At 39.0% G+C, this 23,228-nt stretch overlaps 1 protein-coding gene across 2 annotated transcripts in view; it reads left to right on the forward strand.

Annotated features, from left to right (window-relative positions):
* The window catches only part of HMGCLL1 (3-hydroxy-3-methylglutaryl-CoA lyase like 1), a 137,125-nt gene that overhangs the window by 110,103 nt on the left and 3,794 nt on the right, over nt 1–23,228 (forward strand). Inside the window, exon 8 of one of the 2 annotated variants that reach the window (XM_059076514.2) lies at nt 20,206–20,331. The exons of the other annotated variant lie outside the window; for it this stretch is intronic. Within the exon in view, the coding sequence (XP_058932497.1) occupies nt 20,206–20,331 (126 nt within the window). The remainder of the gene's footprint in view (nt 1–20,205; nt 20,332–23,228) is intronic. 2 annotated transcript variants of the gene reach the window in all.

Raw genomic sequence — 23,228 nt, forward strand, 5'->3', positions numbered from 1 at the left:
GATGTGAATAATTGATACAAGATTAGGTATTGGCCTGGAATACTGAGCAAGAACAGACGTACTTCTATTAAGAAATGCAATAGTACTTACCAACGTCCTGTAGACACTAGCCATAATGAAAGTGAAAATTTTTAAATTAAACAGATGTTGTGTGGTGTAGCTGAAACACACACACACACATAGATAGCTAAAATAGATATGCCTATATCTATATTAGAGATCTACATATATTTATATATAGCTATCTTAAACGTATTCAATACCATAGCAGACTGAAATTTTTAAAGAATATATATGGATATATTTATTCTTATATATAGAAGACATACATACATCATAATGATATCTTAAAAATCTATTCTATCAAGCATCTAGAATTATTTATAATACCACATCTTACTTTTATTTGTGTCCCCCATGATGAGTTGTCCATAGAAATCACTTAAGAAATATGTTTTAATAAATAGTGACTGATTTTGGATACTTCTCCCAGACTGTGCTACACACAGGGGGGATCCAGCGTTATGTCAGGGCTAACGTTAAACATCAGCAAACAGGAGACAGTTATTAATGAGTTTAGTCACTGGTGTTGTTTTTAGTTGTTTTTTTAAGGACTGCTCCCCAAGCCCAATACCCTGTAGAATCACCCTACTCCTCAAGGCCAATTTCAGATGTCATTTCCTCCATGAAACCTGCTCTGATTAACCCAGCCTGAGATAATTTCCTTCCTCCTTGAACTCATACAGTTTTTTCCTAATTGATATAAATTAGTACTTCTCACAGTCTCCCTTTTATTTTAAGTATTCACCTGTACATCATGTCTTTCTACTAGATTGTAAGTGTTTTCAGTCAGACTGTATCTTATGTATATTGGTACACTAAGTCTTTTGAGGGTAAATAATTAGTCAATTGTGGCTGATTGCCCAATTTATTCTTTGACTTACATAAAACTGAATGTGCTTCTAAGAGCTATATGCTTCCATAGTAATTTTGACAGCAGAGGAGGTCTCCCTGTAAAATTAGAACTTGTTCAACTAGTAGATACTTATGAAATTCATTTAGTCCAATGAGAAACTCAAATCTCTTGTAATCAATACAGGAGACTTTTGTTCAAGTAAACATATTTTATTTGACAAGAAAGCATTAAAATTACCCCAATGGGGCTTCCCTTGTGGTGCAGTGGTTAAGAATCTGCCCGCCACTGTAGGTGACACGGGTTCGATCCCTGTTCCGGGAAGATCCCACATGCCATGGAGCAGCTAAGCTTGAGTGCCACACTACTGAGCCTGTTCTCTGTAGCCCATGAGCCACAACTACTGAAGCCCACGTGCCTAGAGGCCGTGCTCCGAAACAAGAGAAGCCACCACAATGAGAAGCCCACACACCACAACGAAGAGTAGCCCCTGCTTGCTGCAACTAGAGAAAGCCCGTGCACAGCAACAAAGTCCCAACACAACCAAAAATAAATAAATTAATTAATTTAAAAAAAAAATGACCCCAATGAATTTGTCAATTACTTCATATGAGCTTTGGCTCAGAACATGCTCCCTTGTCAGTTGTGGTTTACTAATTCAACACATTGTGACCTGTCAAACAGCAGAGTGTTTTGAGATAAGAAAGTTCAATGCACAAAGATATTTTCTATTCTATTCCTATCATTGAAAAAATGCTGATGGGGCTCCAAATGGACACACTGATTATACTGACCAGATGGAAGATCAGTCCACACCATCTGGCCCAGCCACGTGTCTGCTGTTATGTTTTCACGTTGCCTCCCTGGGTCTCTCTATTCCAGTCCTAATGGTCCCCTCCTACTCTCTAAACATACCCAGCAACCTCCCTGTTCAAGACATCTGTTCTGACCTTGTTTGTTTTTCATTAAACACTATAACATTATAACACTATTATTTCTGATAAATTCTTAGTTCGCTTTCCTGCTTCATGCAGGTTTCAGTTCAAATACCTCTGAGCAGAACAGTGTTCATGGAAATAATGACCAAAACGAGCATCTCTGCCCTTGCTTTCCTGTGTTCTTCGTGTTGTTTGACCAGCACAGGTGGTTTACTTCTCCACCACACAGTTGGCTCCACGAGAGCCCAGATTTTGTAGGTGTTATTTTCCATTACTGTATACCTCACACCCAGAAAAATGTAGGAACTCAGTAAATATCTGTTCAGTGATAGAGTGAGCAGTTGTCACTACCAAGCATTAAATCATGTTTTAAATCCCCTGAAAACAAAGACAAAAAGAGATACATGAGAGCTTAACACTCATTAAACTTTTCATGGTATTGAACTTTCAATGGAAGATGTTGAATGGCTTCTAAAAAAAGGTATCTAGAGACTATTTATTATTTGGTCTGCTCACAGCCACATCTCCCTTCATCTAGGAAACTATCCCCTCATCATTCCAACCACGGGGTTCTTTGGGAGGGCCTAGAAATCACAGCATTTCCACCCACACCCCCCTCCCCTCCTGGGTGTACACCAGCTTCAGTAACTGGTCCAGGGATGGAAATGTGACTCAAGGAAGGTCAGTACATTTTCCTCTCCCCAGAATTTTCTGGCTGGAGCTCATGAAAAAGTGCTCACTTTTCTTACATTAGACCCTGTAACTTTTGACATAGTAGACATGAAAGAATATAGCCAACACAGTGAGAAAAGAAATGAGGGGGGAGGAGAGAGACAGAGGCAGGGACAAAGAGGACAGAGAGAAAGAAAGAGAAGGAGAGAAAAAGGGGAAAGAAAAGGGAAGGGAAGGGAAGGGAAGGGAAAGGGAGAAAGGAAGGAAGAAAAATAATGTTGGAGTCCTTGGTCTAGTTTCTCCCAAGATCAGCTCCACCAAACTCTTTCCACTTAAATGAACCCAAAAATGTTCCCTTTTTTTTTCCCTCAAATATTTCAACCTAGTCACCCTGATTAATACATGATACAATATAGTAAAATTAGGGGACAATATCTTCAGCAGGTGTTTTTAGAATAAATGTGGGGAAAGACATCTATTTTTTAAATGTTTTATACTGACTGTCAATAAAAGACAAGAGAATAACCTTAAAATGGGATTCAGGGAAGCTATCTCTGCAGCAGTCTGAGCTAATGAGATCCAGGTATCTGTCTTTCTGGTGAACTAGATCGACATAAAATAGAACTGAAATACTTAGAAAATGATGGACGTATATTTCTTAAAGTGTCTTAATATCCTCTCAGTATGCCTCTGACAAAAGCTAGGTAGAAGCAAATTCATGATTAAACTCCATGAAAGGGATGCCAGAATTTGTCAATGACCAGCCAGAAAGCCGGCTACATATAAGTGATGGAATATAGAGAATTGGTTATAGGGGCAATGCGAGAATGCTACAATTAAACAGCAAACAGTGAGGTACCCCGGAGATAAGCAGGGCCTGGATTACAGCAGGGCAATCCAGGCACCTAAGATACAAAATTTAGGAGGCATTCATGTTCAGGTGCTGACCTTGTTCTGCGCAACCCTGAGAGTGTCTCCTAAAATCTTGCTCCCTTGGTGCCTCACTTCTAAGGAGGCACTCCTGAGATTAGCAACAGCAAGGGGACCACTGCTGGCACTGCACTGAGGCCACCAGGCTGGATGGACAAAGGAAGAGGACAGTGTTACTGGAACTCATCACCCAGAGTCACCAGGAGGGAGTTGGAACCATGGTCATCAGGGGCCTTTGGAGCCACAGAGGTACCACCTGAAGCAGTCAGAGAGGGGGCGTTATTCTTCTCCATCCAATGGAGCCTTCTGTTTGAACCCAGCAGGAGTCCAGCAGACATGGGAGCTTGGGGACAAAACCTGTAGGGATCAGTCCCCTGTAATAAGACGTACAACAGGGATGGACAAGCAAGACCTCTGGGAGCAAACAGCTTGACTGTCACAAGGCTGTGTCCTTTGGAGAACAGAGGTGCAGATGGCACCTTTCTTGTTCTGTTGGGAAAGCTGAGAAGCCTAACTTGTATTCTTGCCCAGAGAAGATATTTGGCCAATCTGGTGTTTTCTTTTTTTTCGTGATTGATATTTGGTATATTTTCCTGCATATCTCATAAGTGATTTTTTTATTTTTTTTTCTGAATGTTATCTTGCCAGTGAGGGAAATAGCTTTTGAATTGGACTCAGATCTCAAGATTTCCATCTGCTTTTCTACTTTCATTCTTAACGAAGGGTGGCATTGAGTTTTAGGTGCTTAGAAGTATTAAAGTTAAAAAAATCCTAAAATATGTTACAGGTCATGTGGAAGCTTTTATATGTCTATGGTATTTGGCAGCCTGGCCACAAATACCAAGTATGTGTGGGTTTGGCACCTTTAAGGAGAATCTTCAACAAGTGTTTTTCTTTTAAAACTGTGTTTTATATGACTTTTTCTTGGCTATTAGCACTGGACATCCCAGTTGGATGCCATCTGGAGGATTATGGCATGTGGCCTTCCCAAGAAGTCACTGTCTTGCTTAGAATTTTCCTGTCATATGTTCCAAGGAACGGACCTACAGCAGTGATGTGTTGTCTCAACTACAATAGCAGAAGCCCTTAATTTTATTTTTATTTGGCTATGTTTATAGCTGTATGACAGAATTAGATGTTATTGAACAAGCTACATTCAACATGCATTTATAGAAAGCCTTAGGATTGGATAAAACCCTAGGAAAAATCAAAGTCAATAAGCCTCAGTCACCATAGAAGGGATTCCTTCTACAACCTTTAGATGGTCTTTTAATACCTTCAGTGTCAGGGAGATCATTATTTTGAGAGTGAGCTCATTTAAGTTTGGGGAGCTTTGAAAGACTAGAGAGTTATTTCTCATAATCAACCAAAATCTACCTCTGCCTATCTTCCTCTAGAATTATACAGAATATGTCTACTTTTTTGCCCATGTAATGATCTTGAACTACATAACTATAACCGTCATCTACCTCTGAATTTTTACCCAAGATAAATACTCACAAATGCCTCAAACACTGGTTGTATCATGTTTTCCAGATATGCTGGTTGGCTCCAAACCTCCTTCATCTCCTATATGTTTAACTGTAATTATACCTACTTTTGTTTTCTCAACTTTTTGAATACCTGGGGAGAAATCCATTCTTGATTTCATGTGTACTCAGCTTTTTCTCTTCTTTCAAGTTGTATTCACTGCTTAGAAAAAATAATACCATAACTATCTTGTGAGATATTTTGATCATGGTGGCTCTAGCGTAAGCAAGATCCTTGGTAACTCACTTAGAAATCAAGTTGAACTTGAACTATTGAAAATGAACCATAAAGACCTGAGTGGTAATACTCAGTGGTGTAATATTATAAAATATTTTAAACCCTATTATCCATGTAAATATATGACAATGTCCAGTTTAATGAATCCGTCCATTTAAATGCCCCCAAAGGAATATCTCCTAATAAATGGCTGAATATATTCATCAGCTTACTGTTAATCAGCTCAGTCATTTCTTATTTAAAATAGTGTCTCAAGTATCTCCTGCACACCTTTTCCTCTCGTTCCTACAGGAGACCTAAGTTTGATGGGAGCTGAAGTATCATCCTGCCATGGGGCAAGGGTCACCTGGTCTGATGGCATCTTAGTCCTCTCTCGTTGCCCTGAGATGGGGTTCTCTAGCCTGTTCATCCTTTGTCCTTGTGATGGTACTGTGACCATGGTCTGTAGATGTTGGCTTATTCTCTGAACCTTCCTGGTCATGATTCTAGTTCCTTCCTGCCCACCAGTGATCTCTCAGCCTCACTGGGGAAAACGAGAAATTGTTGTATGCTTTCTATGCCAGGCGTGAGTGCCCTATAGTCTTTTCAGCTGCCTTGAGTCCCACTTGCCAGGCACCTCACTTAGCTTTTGCTGCCCTGGCATCCCACAGCTGGATGGGAGATTTTTGAGTCTTGTAATCCCCCTCCAGCCCACCCTTTGGGAAGCAGAACCAGTCCCTTCTGTTCTGGGGCTCCTCTAAATGTGTCTGGGATTTCTGTCACACATTACCCACAACCACATCCCTGGTACTCAGCAGAGAGGAGGAGCCTTGGACTCTTCTCAGGGTCCCGGGAAGCACATGGTTATATCTTTTAAAATTATTTTACTGCCCCATGGAGACCAATACTTTGAGTTATAAGAATATTGAATCATGAGTTTGAACATTACCAAACCATGAGATCATCCCCCAAGCAGACAAGCAAGTGGAAATGGGTTTGTAATGAAAGATTTAAAAATGAATTAAAGTTAGTTTTGAACAATCATGAAGGCTTTAAGAAACATTATGTATTAAATATCCAGTTTTCTCTATCTATGATGATTTTCAAGAAAGCAACTTCTACCTTCCGCTAGAGTTGATGATTCCTATTCATGGAGCACCCTCCACTTAGGTGTTAAGATAGAAATCACAGGGCTTCTGTTAATGACACCTCATATATATGTATATACATATATATATGTGTATATACGTATATGTATATATGTGTATATATATATATAACTGAATATATATATATTTTTTTTTTTCGGATTCTTTTCCCTTATAGGGTATTACAAAATATTGAGTAGAGTTCCCTGTGCTGTACAGTAGGTCCTTGTTGTTTATTTTATATATAGTCGTGTGGATCTGCTAATCCCAAACTCCTAATTTATCCCCCCTTTCCCCTTTGGTAACCGTAGTTTGTTTTCTACGTCTGTGGGTCTGTTTCTGTTTTGTAAATAAGTTTATTTGTATCATCTTTTTAGATTCCACATATAAGTGATATCATATGATATTTGTCTTTCTCTGACTTACTTTACTTAGTATGTTATCTACCATTAGTCTTCATTTATTTAGACACCATTTTATCTGATAAATTTATCTCAAATTTATTCCTTAACAAAAAAACTTTTTATTTTTATTTTTTTAAATTTTAGCTTCACTTTAAATACTCTCCACTATTGACTGGATGCATTGCACTAATTTTCTGACTAGTATTTCTACTTAGATATTTCTCAGCCTTTTATCCTTCTCAGTTATTACTCCCTTGCTACCGAAATCTGCTTGACACAAAATGCTGATGATGGCACGATTATTCATAAACTTTAAGTAGGTCTTTATTTTCTAGAGAATAAAGTTTAGCTCGTACAGAAAGGCATCCAAGGCCTCTCATGATTAGGAGCTGTACTCCATCCACACCCCAACACTCCCTACAATAAAAGTCTCATTAAAATCTCAGTGCTTGGTCTGTTCATCATCTGTGTATTTTCTCAAGCTGTTCCCTCCCTGTAGAATATCCCTTCCCTCACCATCCCCCACTTGTCAACATCTTTCAAGGCCCAATTCAGAGCCAAACTAGTCATCAAACTTTTCACTGTACCCCACACATCCTTGCTTCATGATAAAATATAGAAACCATCTCACTGATGTGTCTGAACAGCTTCATTTATAATTTTCATAATAGCGACCACACTCTACTTTGCATTGTAGTTCTTTGTATTTATGAATATCTTGTCTGCCAGGTCATTAACTTAACGATGTGTTAGTTACTACTCTTTGTTTCCAAGCAACAGTGGCCAACTCAAGCTACCTTAAGCAAAAAAGAGACTGTATTATGAGGATATAGGGGTGTGTCACGAAAACCTCTTAAAGGAACAAGACAAGCAACGAGCAGAGATTTGGGAGCCTTCCCACTTGATTCTGAATCTCAGCTCTCACCACTTAGCCAATATGTGTCACTATGTGTGGTCATAGTAAACATTCTGTGGCTCAAGTTTCTCACATATAAAATGAGGATGATAATAATAGTACATACTTCCTAGGATTACTACATGGTTTACTTGACACAGCTCTCATTAAATGTTATTTCAAAAACAAAGGTGGAGCTTTTTGGGAAAGACTACTGCCTTGCATTTGTGGTACTAGCATGTGCTTGGGATACCAAATAACTTGATTTGGGGAGAGAAGAGGAGCGTCGCTGAACTTCTTTGTGGTTATCATTTAATGCATTGGGGTCCTTTATTTGGCACGGAGATTGGTAAAGTGAATAATACACTATTTTTGGAAAGTAAGCCTGGACAATTTTAAAATGTTAAGTTTGAACACAATATTTAACCCTGGACCTGCTCCTTAAAAACCAGCAGAGTAATAGAATGTTCTGTTGCCCGGGTTCCCATTGAAATTTTTAAGGAATTCCAGAAGATACTTGAGTGTGGGCAGGTCTCTTAAGTCTGGTGACCTGGGAGGCCCAGAGCCTCTTTCAGGTTTCCTATGAGGTGAAAACTTGTCATGATGACACTAAGATATTGTCCCTTTTTACCATTCTCAAATAAAGCATGGATTTTCTAATGAGAGAAAAGCAGACTCCCATGAGAATCTAGATGTCTTAATAAAGATGACTACACACACACACACACACACACACACACACACACACACACACACACACAAAACAAAAACCAAAAAAAACAAAGGTGGGAGGGCTTCCCTGGTGGCGCAGTGGTTGAGAATCCGCCTGCCGATGCAGGGGATACGGGTTCGTGCCCCGGTCCGGGAGGATCCCACATGCCGCGGAGCAGCTGGGCCCGTGAGCCATGGCCGCTGAGCCTGCGCATCCGGAGCCTGTGCTCCGCAACGGGAGAGGCCACAACAGTGAGAGGCCCGCCTAGCACACACACACACACACACACACACACACACACACAAAAAAAAAAAGGTGGGGAGGAAATGAAGCTCGATTTCAGGATGGACTAAAAAGCTGCCTGGAATTCAGGTGGCATTCCTCTAATTCGAATGTCTTATTCCACCCCCTCCTACAGACCAAATTACTCTGCTGCTTGTCGCCCATGGAAAAAATTGCTTGTCCATAGCTCATGTGCTGTACATCTCACCTCGTAGAAAGATAGAGTCTGTCTTTGTCTCTACGCCACATTCTGGGGGGAGGAGCCTGTGATTGACTCAATTTTGGTTCCAACAGCTGGCGCCAAGATTAACAAAGAGTCACTGAGCAAACAAACAAGCAGATGCCATAAACTTATCTTTATGGCATTTCCAAGAGAAGAAGGTTTAGGGAGCAAAGTAGGTAGTGATCCACTGACATGGCTCATTGATTTTGCTATCCTCAGAACATCGTTCTGTGTCTCCAGTTGGATTGGATCAAGTTCAGTTCATACCATGTATAGTCAGACTTGCACTCAGGCCTTGATCCTGCAATTGTTCTTCAAAATATTTGAATTTGTTCAATTACCCTTTCAAAAACATTTGAATAGTAACTTGTTCTGTTCTAGATACTATGCCATATACTGAGGGTATCATGGAGTGAGGTAGCTTGAAGTTCTTGGCCTCATGGTGCTAATGTATATTGCTTGCTGCTTTGACTTAAAAAAAAAAAAAAAAAAAAAAAAAAAGGTGTAATCTTTCCATTATCACAAGCCCTGCCTGGTTTGTGAGTATTGATAACGCTGTTAGTTCTTTGTCAGCACCACTGTGTTTTCAATTCTTTTTTTTTCTCTCTTAACGTTCTTTTTTTCTTTTCTGAACATTTAGTTATATTTTCACAATATTAGGCAGGCCTCCCACTAACATCCATTTTGGAACTGGAAATCATTGATCTCCTACCAGTGCAACTCCAGAAGCATGAAGGCCTTAATTCTAGACCCGCCTCTGCCACCAAAGACCTCTGTGACTTTGGGGAAACCACTAAGAGCTCTGGGGCTTAGCTCCTTCCCTTTAAACCAGAATCAGTCCACTAATCAAGTAATCGTATAAGGGATTTTGACTAAAATATATGGTGACTTCTACCTTTATAGATGCAAGATCTTTAATGTTTACACAGTGTTAGTTATCCATCTGTGTCCCCTTTTCCTCGCCCTCACTTTGTTACAATTGTCTCCATTCATCAGTTTTTCTGCATACGTTCAGAGCATCATGGGAGCGGGGTAAGGCTGGGTCTAAGAGGAGCAGGAATGAGATGGTCAACTCTTTCGAGGACTCTCAGCCAATGAACTCAGTTACTGTGTTTCTGAGAAGATTGACTATTGATTTTCCTTGGAAGCTTTGGGGTCACTGTTCCTTTAAGAGTCTCTGTCACTCTGACTGTCCCCTCCTTTTGCCCTACATCATGGCATAGTTTTATCTATGAATTTCCTGGCTCAGCTCTGTTTCTGCCCTAACCTCAAACTCATCCCCACCTCCCTAAGGCTTTTTTGGTTAATTTTCTCCTCTAGCGCAGCCTCATTCTTTACCCCCATTCAGTGAACCCTATCCTTCATGGCTGCCAACTCACCTGTCTCTCCATTTGCATACTTCCACACTGAAATCTGCCCCAACTCTCTTCTTCATTTGTCACATACACATCCTCCATCTGCCTCTATATCCTTGACATATACTTGTGAAAGCCAAGACTTCTCACATGTTATGTACCAAGCTATGGGTTATGTGCTTTCCGTGGAACATCACATTGTATCCTGAACAAACCTGTGAATCAGTGCTATTAAATTCATTTTACAGCTGGGGGAACAGAGAGGTAAAGTAACACCCTCCAGATCACACAGCTAACAGGTGGCAGAGCAGGTTCAAGAAGAAGTCTGTCTCCTGAAACTGATCTTGAAAGCACAAAGCTGTAGGTTCTCTGTTTTTCAATCTATTGCCACCTCACTCCTGTTCTATCTCTGCTGAAACAACCCATTTCAAAGTTCGTCAATGGCATGAATCCAATAAATTTTCTCTGGTCTCATTTTCTTTAACTACCTTCAGCATTCGTCACTGTGATATATTTAGGGAAATTTCTACCCTGTCCTATGACACTGAACTTTCCCCCTGCACTAATTCATCTCCCTTCTCCTAATTCCAAAAAGTGAGTGTTCACTAAATACCAGGATTTGAATCTCTGCTCTTCTTTTATAGACAAGTTCCTTCAGAGAACTCAGAAATGAAATAAATCAAGATGAAATTACTTTTATCTTATTTTTAATTGCTCTAAGAGATAACTGACTGTCTAAAGGGAAAAAAAATAACAAGGTATTGTGAGTTTACACATGTAAAAGTAGGGAAACAGTAACACCAGGGATGGGTTGAAGGAATTTAGAATATATTGTATATAATACTGTAAGATCCTTCCCTCCATGTGGCATAGATATTTGAAGGTAGGCTATAATTCATTAAATAATATCAATTTAATTGTATTAAGTTATACTATAAAGCATAGGGTAACTACTCAACAACTTAAAGAAAAGGTAGAAATATTAAGGAAGAGATGAAATAGGGTCATAATAAATGCTCAATTAACAAAAGATAGAAAAAGAAGTAAAACAAAACATAGAACAAATAGAACATATAGAAAATAGCTAGCAGATTTTAATCCAACCATATCAGTTGGTGTATTAGTTCTACTTGGCTATGCTGATATAGCAGACCCTGAACCCCCCAACATAAATGATGGCTCAAACACAGGGATGTTTGTTCCTCACTCATTAGATGGTCCACTGCACGTGTTCCTGGCAGCGGGCATCTTTCTTCCAGGTGTTCACTCAGGGACCTGGCTCTTTCCATTTTGTGGCTACACCATTTCCTCAGTCCTCATTGTCATGGGTATTTGACTATTAAAAAGGAAGAAGACACTTAGCTTCTGAAAGGACTTGTTCTGGAAATGGCCTGCATCATTTTGCTCTCATGCCATTGGCTAACCTACAGTCATGCAGCTTCACCTAAACAGAAGGGCAGTTAGGTAACGTTGTCTAGCTGAGTCCCGGAAGAAAAGGAGACAGATTTTTTGGTGAAAAGCCAGTACTGTCTGCTACAGATGAACAGTTAAACTGAAAGGTTAGAGATCTTCAACCTTTATTATCCATAAAAGTCACCTTGGAGATTGAAACAATTGCATATACTTGGGCTTTACAAGAAAAAAATTCAGATTTTGGGGTAAGGCACAGAAATCTGTATTTTATTTTGTGCCAGTAGATTGGAGAGCATGGATGGTAACTGAAGGAGTGCCCATGGGAGCCAGTGATATCCACTCACAAACAGAAAAGAGGAGATGATTCTGAGAGGAGTCATCTGTAGGGATTGCATCGAACCCAGGATATGAGAAAATAGAGCCTGAGGTCGGCCAGTGTACTTTGGGGTGTTGTCCTGGAAGAAGAAAGAAATGATTGAGAAAGAAGGGTACACATTTATTAATATGGCTCATTTGTACTAATTACAAGTGGTATATATTTATTACAGATAATTGTTAACAATCTGGAAATACAAATGAGTTATACCAAATATAGGTACTCTCCTCTTTTATCTTCCATTTCCTTATCAGCATTTTTCCATACCATTATATATTCTTCAAAACCATTTAATTGTCTCATAAATGTCTTACATAACTTATTAACTATTTCCCTATTGTTGTACATTTCATTTACAGGCTTTTTTCTCACTGTTACAAATAATAATACAAAGAATAGTCATCCTTGAACATAAGTCTATATTAACATTTCTGACTATTTTCTTGGGCTAGCTTCCTAGAAATACAACCTTTGGGACAACAATCCTTTACTCTCAATTTCTTGATAATGTCGAGTTGTGTAGAAATATTTTCAGAGAGTTCAAGAAAGTATGAGAAAATGGAGGGGTTTTTTTTGTTTGTTTTCAGTCTCCTTTTAAAATTTTAATTTAATTTTTATTGTAAATTAGAGTATACTTGATTTACAATATTGTGTTAATTTCAGGTGTACAGCAAAGTGATTCAGTTATACATATACATATATCCGTTCTTTTTCAGATTCTTTTCCCATGTAGGTTATTACAGAATATTGAGTAGAGTTCCCTGTGCTATACAGTAGGTCCCTGTTGGTTATCTATTTTATATATAGTAGTGTGTGTATGTGAATCCCAAACTCCTAATATATCGCCCCCACCACATTTCCTCTTTGGTAACTGTAAGTTTGCTATTGAAGTCTGTGAGCCTGTTTCTGTTTTGTAAATAAGTTCATTTGTATCATTTTTTAGATTCCACATATAAGTAATAGCATATGATATTTGTCTTTCTCTGACTTACTTCACTTAGTATGATAATCTGTAGGTCCATCCATGTTGCTGCAAGTGGCATTATTTCATTCTTTTTATGGCTGTGTAGTATTCCATTGTATATACATACCACATCTTCAGAAAATGAAGTCTTTTGATTTGTCAATGGCTCTCTTCCTAATTCACACCCTTCCCCTGGGGAATTGTTATGAGGATTAAATGCAACCAGGTGTGTAAAGTGTTTAGTGATGCAGTTGGCATTTAATTAGCACATAGTCAGTTAACTATTAATCCTGAACAGTAGCACACAAATGTTATACCTGTTAAACTCTGTCTCATACTAACTGTGTGAAGCATGGACCATCACTTCCTTTCTCTAAGCCTCAGTTTTCTCATCAGTCAATGAGCATGAATTACTGCCCAATTACCAGGATTTTGTGGAGTTTTCTCATATGTGAAGTATGTGGTGCAGTATCTGTGATATAATAAGCCTTCAATCAATGTTCACTAATAGTATATTTATTATTTCTCAGTCTACTAAAATTGAGAATTTCCTTATGTTTTTCCATTTCCTTATTTCCTTCTATGTATACACTCCCATTTCTATCTCAGTTTGAAATATACTACATGAAAGTACGGATATAATCTGTCTCATTATGTGTGGTGAGGCAGGGAGGAGTGAAACGTGCAGGGAACACTTCAGAGATGAGAGATGGTCTATGAAAGCATTAGTAATCCATCACGTTAGCTTACTCACCCCCAACAGCAAGGTATCATGATGTACATACCAATTTTGGTGTATAACTTCTGTGTATGAAAGCACTGAGCTTTATTCATGCATGCCAATGATTCACTATCTGTGGTTTACAAAGCATGGTATATTCACAGTACACATGAATGGCAAGTAGTTGGTACCACTACTCAATATATGGTAATTCTTTAGAGTGCTGGGTGAGTAGCATCTCAGAGCAAGATCTGGGCTCCCTGGAAAGAGTGCTGTGACCCACTAGTGACACCTGTCTGGCTGCTGGGGGAGAAGTAGCACATCACGTGTGGATAATTACAATCCTCTGTTGGAGGGAATATTAGCTGAGAGGAACAAGTTGAAGGGAAAAATATTAGAAAAATGAGTATATTTGTAATATTTTATCCTACATGAATATTTGTCTTTTTCCTCATGAGTAACTTAAATCCCAAAATGAGTAATTTCCCTGTCAGAGATTTACTTGTTTATTTTAATTCAAATGTAACATTATTACAGATTTCTAAAGAAAAATTTGGTCTTGGCAGAAAAAGTAGATGTCATTTCAAAAAATAACATTGCCAAAATTCTTCTATATGTTCCTTAATTCTTTATTAACTTCAATACCTAAAATTGTAGATTTCATTAAATATTTTGAAATCAGACATATATGGAAGATTATACATTTTGGAAAATGATTTTTTGGACTCCTCTTCTTATCACATTTCTCAGTTTTGTTTGGAGAATAAGTTCTTACAGCACGAGAAAAAGTCGAGATGATACTTTCAGTTATCGTATCAGCATGATCTGGGCATCTAAGCACTATGCAAAATTAACAATGTTAACTCTCCTCATAGCTCACCTGAGATTGTAGTACAGAGAGTGATAATGCTCGTGTTATATCTACAGCTAATTTGCAATTTTCCAGAAGAAGTGGTCACTAATATTTTATCCATTTTCCTCAGCCTTAAGCCCAAGTACACGTCTGGGAGCTCAAGCAGATGGAGCCCATAACCGCACTCACCAGGCTTTTCATAACCTGGGTCACTGTGTTAATAGCTTTGGTCATGAGCTTTGAGGAAATTGGAAGCCAAAGTCACCTCCACCCTTTGAGTTCTGGATTCGTTTCATTTTAGGGAGAGTTAGCTCCCTGAGTTCTAGAGAGAATCGTTTCTCATTTGGCAATAGTGAACTACTTCTCAGTGACAGACAAAATGTATAGTAATATTAATTTCTAACACTAATCTCTATGAGCTAGAGAGATTTGTATGAATTCCAAGTCCCTGGCACATAGAACATGCTCAATAAACATGTTCAAGTCAAAGGAAGAATAATAAAAAAATATACTGACTACATTGAACCACAGATGACGTGCTACACACCATTAGTAAAAGTTTCCTTATTTTAAAGGTAACAAAATATTTATTTGCATAATATAAAGCTATTTACTTACGTATTTGCTGTTTCTGGGTTGGAACCCAGTGGCAGTTCAATGCTTAACTTTAACTTGGTGGATTTTGGTGTTACATCGCCATCTTGTGGTTATTGATCTGAAGCTATTTTCCTTCAAAACTAAACCCAAATGCTTTGTTTTGCAACATACTGTATGGTGCAGAAAACCATTTGTGCTTGTGTGCTTACACACACACACACACACACACACACACGCCAGGAATCTGACCATCTGAAAAGCAGTGTTTTAGATTTGGAGACATGGGAAAGGAAATATCTAAGAATAATCTTTTAATGCAGTCTCTTGTATGATAAAATCAGCTATGCAACCCATCTACTATTATCAAATACATGAGGATATTATAGCAATGCATTTTCTATAATACTATGATTTCAGTAGCAAAGTAAAAACATGTTTCCTCTATTTACCGTAAAGAACAGAGAAGAAATGATGTTTTTCTTCCTGCTCTGTTAAGAACTTGTTTACATCATAATATGTACTGTTTGTAATGGAATAGGGAAGTCAACATAAAGAAAACATACACAGTGAAATCAAATTTTCGTAGAGGACTATGACTAGAAATTTACAAAAGCAGCTTGTTCCAAAATAAAGTCATCTAACAGTGTATGGGTAACACTATCCATTGAGAAGATATGTTTTTCTGGGGAACAGAATTGCTCATTTAATAGAGGACAGAATAGAGAGGATATTATGTAGAAAGTTCTATTTTTAAAGTACTGTTTTTTTTTTTTTTGAAGAGAGACTTTAAAAGGAACACATGTCTAATATTCTCCTTCACAGCTAAAGTATACTTTAATAATCTCTCTTTAAATTTTCTTATTGAAATTTTAAATCCACATACTGCTCTTAGAATTGATTCAATTGATTTGTGACTAGCACTCACAGAAATATAATCTGTTCCAGAGCGAATGTGATGGTAGGAAAGAGGGAAGAACCATTTTCCAGGGAGGCTTTCACCCAGATCGCGTCTGCCTTTACAAAATTATGCACACAGATTAGCCCTGCACACTTACACCCTAGAAAGATCAGTTAGTTGCAAAATAAATTGTTCGTCAATAAACTCAGTCATAGGTTTATTTATTCTCATTTTCATTTATTTACTGTCATTCTACGACAGACTACAGTTTGCAGAAACCTTTCGTTTCCTTTTTCTAATTATATATATAATTACATTCATTGTGGGGCCATTAGAAAACAAAGACAAACAGAATTGAAATAAAATAAATTACCTATAGTCACACCACCCAGTGATCACTGCTGTTGGCATTTTGGTATATCATCCAAATTCTACCTTTTTTTTTTTTTTAGAAAATGGGATTATGGTTCCATACACCATTATAATGTCCTGTAATCTGTTTCTTTCCCTTAACTATGAATTTACATAGCATTTATCATTCCATTTTACAGCTACACCTTAATTAATTTAAATTAGTCCCCATTACAGACATTTGGATGGATTTCAAATTTTTATTCATATAAAACATACTGTAATGAATCTATATATAAGGGGTGTGTTTTATGTGTGACACACATACACTCACCCATATATATTTATTTGTTTTTATTTCTTACCTAATTATTTACTTAGAATTTGTGAAATATTCCTAGGAAGTACTTTTTTGATAGGAATTTCTAGGATAATGGATATTGGCAATTAAGACTAATTACTAGTTAATTGTTCAACAGAAAAAATGTTTCAGGCTATTTTCCTACCAGTTTAAGTTTTTTTGTGTACCTTCACTTCCAACAACACCTCCTTTTTGTCACTGATGTTTATCAAAGTCTAATGCACATACAGAAAATTGCACAAATCATAAGCCCTCATGGTAGACTGAAGCCATCTTTCACCTCCCATGCTGGTACTTCTGACATTCACTACCTCATAATACTTTTGGGGGTGTTCTTTCAAAAACAGGTTTTCTTGAAAAGTTGATCCGTCCTGATTAACTCTTTGCTGCCCCAGGGTACAGAGCATCTCTAAATGAAAGCTCACTCATACCCACAGTTGATAAATTCTGAGATGGATGAGAACATTACCTCAGGGGTTCCCACACTTAATTACACAAGAGAATCACCAGGGGGGAGCTTTAAAGAAATACCAATGCTTGACCCCATTCCCAGACAAAGATTCTTGGGAGAAGCTTGGCTGTTAGTTTTAAAAGGTCCCCGGGTGATTATAATTGGTAAGGATTGAGAACCACTGAAACCTCTTTCTCCTGGAATGATAGATTCAATTCTACTGAATAGATAAATTTTGACCTATAGGTGAAGAATGCCTCTGCCTATCTTATGTCCTGGCAGACTTCAGAGATGAGCTCAGTGTCTGAACCTTTGTCTTTTCCAACTACTAGACAATTCCACAGATTTCACTCCTAGAGCATAATTCTTTAAACTTATTATTTTGATTCACCACAAATGTAGACTGTCCTAAATGGACCAGTGTTTTAGCTGGTCAGTTATTAACACCCAAATATGATTGAGCTTTGAGAGAGGTCGTGATAAAGGAAGAAGAGCCATTGCCACCTTCTCATGTTGAGTAGTATAATGAGGAGAAATGGAGGTACAGAAGCAAACAAATTATATCTGTAAACTTTGCATTAGTCCCAAAAGCATCTATGGCTTTTGGACTATGGTTCTGTCCTTGGGAGGCTTGGTAAACATTCTAGGTCTCACCAGAGAAAATTCAGAACAGTAAAATTGTGCAGCCCCTTGAACCATAATGGAAAAGAACATAAAAAAGAATGTGTCTGTGTGTGTATATCTATATCTATATATATATCTGTGTTTGTGTGTATGTATATACATACATATATACATATATATGAAATGGAATCACTTTGCTGTACAGCATAAATTAACTCAACATTGTAAATCAACTATACTTCAATTAAAAAAATGTGTAGCCCCCTTGGCATGTCAAAGGAGATAGAAGCCACCTGAAGAGCTCCCAACAGCTAAATCTCAAAGAACGTGAGTGACAAGACATATAAAGGAATATTAGATTACAACCCAAAGTACTAAATAAATACCCATGAGTCTCTACTGATATAAACAAATGTTTGAAGAAATAAATAAATATGAGAGAATAGACAAATCTCTCATATGGGAAATTTCTAAATAATTTAGGTAGGTATTCTCCACTCCTTAAGAGTGAGCTGCACATAGGGACATTTTTTCCCAAAAGTACCATATGGAAAAGGGGGCATGGGGTCAAGGTGAACATCATCAGTTGTAAACCATATAGTATGCACCCTTGTTATGATGTGTTAAGACTGGCACTTCCCCTGTGTTGCTCTCCTCACAAAACTTCAGGACTCCAGTCTAACGATGAGAAAACATCAGACATACCCACACTGAAAGACATTGTGCAAAACACATGATAAGTAACAATTCGAAATTGTCAAGGTCAATGAGGACAAAGAACATCTGAGAAGGTGTCACAGCCACAGCAGGAGACAAGATAACTACATGTAATGTGGTACCCAGATGAGTTCCTGGAAAGGAAAATGACATTAGCTTCTAAACTAAGGAAATCGGAATCATGTGTGGACTTTAGTTAATAATAACATATTATATGTGTTCGTTAGTTGTGACAAATATACCATAATGATGTAAGATGTGAACAATAGGGGAAGTTGTGTGTAATGTTTGGAAGTGCTGTGCACTTTCTTCCCAAATTTTCTGAAAATTTAAAACTATTCTAAAATAAAAAGTTTATCAAAAAAGTAAAGGAAAAAGAAAGAAAGTGTGATTCCCCAGAGCAGCAATGAGAACAGCATCTGGGATCTTGTTAAAAATTCAAATTCTCAGGGCCCAGCCCAGACCTCCAGAATCAGAAACTCTGGGGATGTAGCAGCCATTTGTGATTCTGCTTCTGTGACTGAGAACTGCTGATCTAGCAGATTGGCCAAGGGCTCTATTTCCCAGCACTTCTCATTTTAGATGAGGTCATGTTACTTTTTCTTCAATGTCCAGGAGTGAAGAGTCAGATTAGCCTCTTGGTGGCTTCTGATTTCCCAATTGTCCCTTTCCAAAGAGGGCTGCTCTGCTTGCCTCTCTTCTTATGTTATTCAAATCTGATCCCAAGGGTCCCTTTCAGACCCTTTTGTGCTCATGTCTTTCACAACTTTTCCAGTCCACAGAGATCTCCACCTTGGATATCCCCGGACTCATAGCATGAACCAACTTGCATGTTTCCAGAGGCCGCAAATCACAGCAGAATGTGAATTCTCTGGAGACACGGGTGACCTTGGGCAAAATGTGTGATCCCTCTGTACTTGAGTTTCTTCATCTGTGATTTGGGGATGATGGAAGAGTATCTACCTCCCGGATTTTTGTGGGAATTGTGAGTTAATATCATAAGGTATTAATAATAATATCCAGCACTTAGTGAGGACCCAGTAAATGTGAGCTGCTACAATTGTTAGTGGTGGATATCCTGCCTCTTAAATGTCTCTTCACTTCTCCCAAAACAGCAGGGTTTTGTGCACAAAATAAAGTAATTGCTCAATAAAGATTGAGTGAATTGAGTGAATACATTGAGCCCACAAAATACAAGTTCAAACATAAGGACAGCTCTCTACCACTCCCCTTTCTGTCTTCTAAGGCACCTTGATTTTGAGTCAGGATGTTGGAAGTCTTTCCTGTTGGTTATATAAGGTTTTTAGACTAAAGCTCAAAATTAAGTTGGAAAATACACCCCATGTGTGTATTTATCTTACTTCAGTCTTCATCCCCTACCTTTGTTCTGTTATCAATGAAAACACCATTTCAATTTTGATCTAAGATTCTTCTCATTCCCGAGATCCTCAGCAAAGTGTCTGTTAGCCTAAAAGATGAGATCAGTCAGAAAAGAAATTAGCACCTCGGGAACTAGTCTAGCAGCAGGTGCGTAAGTGAATAGGTTGGAATCATGGTTCAGATTTTCCTTATTTGCTCTTTGGAACAGGTTAAATAGAAATGCAACAAGGATTTACATGCCATAAAGGGACAAACCTTGGATGTTTGGGTTTGTTTTCCAGATGGGGATTAATGTGGTGGATTCTGCAGTATCCGGATTAGGTGGTTGCCCTTATGCAAAAGGTGCTTCTGGGAACGTAGCCACTGAGGATTTGATCTACATGCTTAATGGCCTGGGGGTCAAGACAGTAAGTTAACTTAGCATATTTTAATATTCATACATTCCTTGCAGATTCAAATTGGAATACTTCTTGTTTTGGGGAAGCAACTTTGAGGTCAAGTTTTACTATACTTTTGCTCTTTGCTAAAATACATAGTTGGAAAATACAATAAAAAATTATTTGGGGGGGTTTATAAAGTAACTTATTGCTATAGTTATATCACCAATAATGCTACTATTTCACATTTTTATGGTGCTTCATGACCTCCAAAGTCCTTTTTCATCTAGTATCCAGTTTGATTTCACAGACTTTGCGAATTTGAGCCTGTCTTTGCTATTATGATTATTGTTTTTGCTGTTTTGTTTTCCTTGGAGGAAAACTAAGATCTTGATTTTCTCATGGTGACAAGTAGGGCTTCTGGAAGAGAGCCCAGGGCACTTTTAAAATGGCCAGTTGAGGACCAGAGCTTAGTAATACTTAGCATGTGAGCAAGAATACTCTCTTTACAAGTGCTACCTGAAAAAGTCACATGCTCTATAATAGCCCACCAAAATTAGTACCTTGTTTTGCCACATGCTTGTTAAAATGGCCTACCAGTCTCTAAGGCAGATTTTCTTTCTTTCTTTTTTTTGTGGTACGCAGGTCTCTCACTGCTGTGGCTTCTCCCTTTGTGGAGCACAGGCTCCGGACGCGCAGGCTCAGCGGCCATGGCTCATGAGCCCAGCCGCTCTGCAGCATGTGGGATCTTCCCAGACTGGGGCACGAACCCGTGTCCCCTGCATCAGCAGGCAGACTCTCAACCACTGCGCCACCAGGGAAGCCCAGATTTTCTTTTTTTTAAGGATAAAATATAAAAGACAAAAAACTGTTCACAGATTATCAGAAGTTCAAAATGTTTTCTGAGATGTAAAGCATCACCTGGATTGGAGAATGGAATTGTCCTCTCCATCTCTGCTCTCTCTCCTCTTCCCTCACTCTACTGAGAGATGTTCCTGCAGCAGCCAGCTTGTCTGCAGTCTCCTTCCCTGTGGCATTTGGTTTCTCACCTCCACCCTTTGCTCCTGCTTTTACCACCCCTTGGAATAGCCTTACTGCCCATACTCGATTTCACTGGAAAGTGAGGCACCACCATCCTCAAAAACGCTCCTTCTAGCATCTCCCTGCTGATTCCCCAGCCCACACTGCTGGGTTCCTCTCCTCCGTGTTTCCAGGCTACCTTTGTGTCTTCCTCTGAACCTACCACAAGGTTGTAGAACCATCTTTTTTCTACGTCTAGGTCCCCCTGCAGGCAGAAATATAGTATGACAGCTGATTCACAGGTGCCTGTTGCCTAGAGACTCTCAATAATGTTCAGTGAAAGACTGATACCACTTGGCACTGAACACCAGGAGCCTCTCTTCTCTGGTTAGAAATAGCTATTACAAAGTAGCCTGATTGTTTCTGTCATTTCCATTAGAAATGTATGACCGTGACAGAAGTAGAAATCCTTTCTTTTCTTAAAATTTATTTTATTGAAGTATAGCCTACCTGCAATGTTGTGTTAATTTCTACTGTAAAGCAAAGTGATTCAGTTATATATATATATTCTTTTAAATATTCTTTTTCATTGTGGTTTATCACAGGATATTGAATACATTTCCCTGTGCTATACAGTAGGACTTTGTTGTTTTATCCATCCAGTATATAATAGTTTGCATCTGCTGATCCCAAACTCCCAATTCATAGAAATCCTTTCTTGAAGATTTAAATGACTGGTTGAACTCAGCTGAGTCAACATATGAACTCTGCTTCATATGTGTCAGGCCATGCGGGTCCAAATGCAAATAAGCCATGTCTCCATTCCTATGAAGTTCACAGTTCAAGGACAGTTGTTACATTGGATATCAGCCAACAAGCCAAGATTCTCTGTAAAACCTGTATCACTATGTCTTCCATGCCTAGTCAACTACCAAGAGCTACTGCTTTAACTTCTAAAATATTTTGGTTGTTTGTTCCTTCCTTACTATCCTTGCTGTAGCTACATCAGCACAAGTTCTTATTTCTTTCCTGGATAGTCATCCTCCACACTGGTCTGCTGGCTTCAGACTGCCTTTAAATTCATCCTCCATGCTACCATAAAAGATTGTATCTGGGCTTCCCTGGTGGCGCAGTGGTTGAGAATCCGCCTGCCGATGCAGGAGACACGGGTTCGTGCCCTGGTCCAGGAAGATCCCACATGCCGCGGAGCAACTCAGCCCGTGAGCCATGGCCGCTAGGCCTGCGTGTACGGAGCCTGTGCTCCGCAACGGGAGAGGCCACAACAGTGAGAGGCCCGCATACCGCAAAAAAAAAAAAAAAAAAAAAAAAAAAAAAAAAAAGATTGTATCTAAAATACAAATATGGGGCTTCCCTGGTGGCGCAGTGTTTGAGAATCCGCCTGCCAATGCAGGGGACACGGGTTCGTGCCCCGGTCCGGAAAGATCTCACATGCCATGGAGCGGCTAGGCCCATGAGCCATGGCCGCTGAGCCTGCGTGTCGGAGCCTGTGCTCCGCAATGGGACAGGCCACAACAGTGAGAGGCCCACCTACCACGCACACACAAAACATATGAATATGCCTTGCTCCTACTTGGGTACTCATCAGTGGATTCCCATTTCCTGAAAAGCAAGGCTGTGTTCTACACCTTTTATACCTTTTCCAGTCACCTCTGCCCATTACTTTCCATGTATCCCATGGTATTTTTCAGATGTCTCCTACTCTTCTCTGCTGACAGTGCCTCATTCCTCTTACTTCTTCTCAAGGACTCATACTGTCCGTACAAGCCTCAGGTCAGGCTTTACCTTCCTGGCACCCTTCCCTGACACACTCCTCTCCATTTGTTTCCATACCCTTTTCCTCAGTGGGTTAAATACCCTGCAGCTCTGCCCTCACGATCATCCGAGCA

This window comes from Kogia breviceps, chromosome 10 (genome assembly GCF_026419965.1).
Source record: "Kogia breviceps isolate mKogBre1 chromosome 10, mKogBre1 haplotype 1, whole genome shotgun sequence".
NCBI classification, from domain to species: Eukaryota; Metazoa; Chordata; class Mammalia; order Artiodactyla; family Physeteridae; genus Kogia; species Kogia breviceps.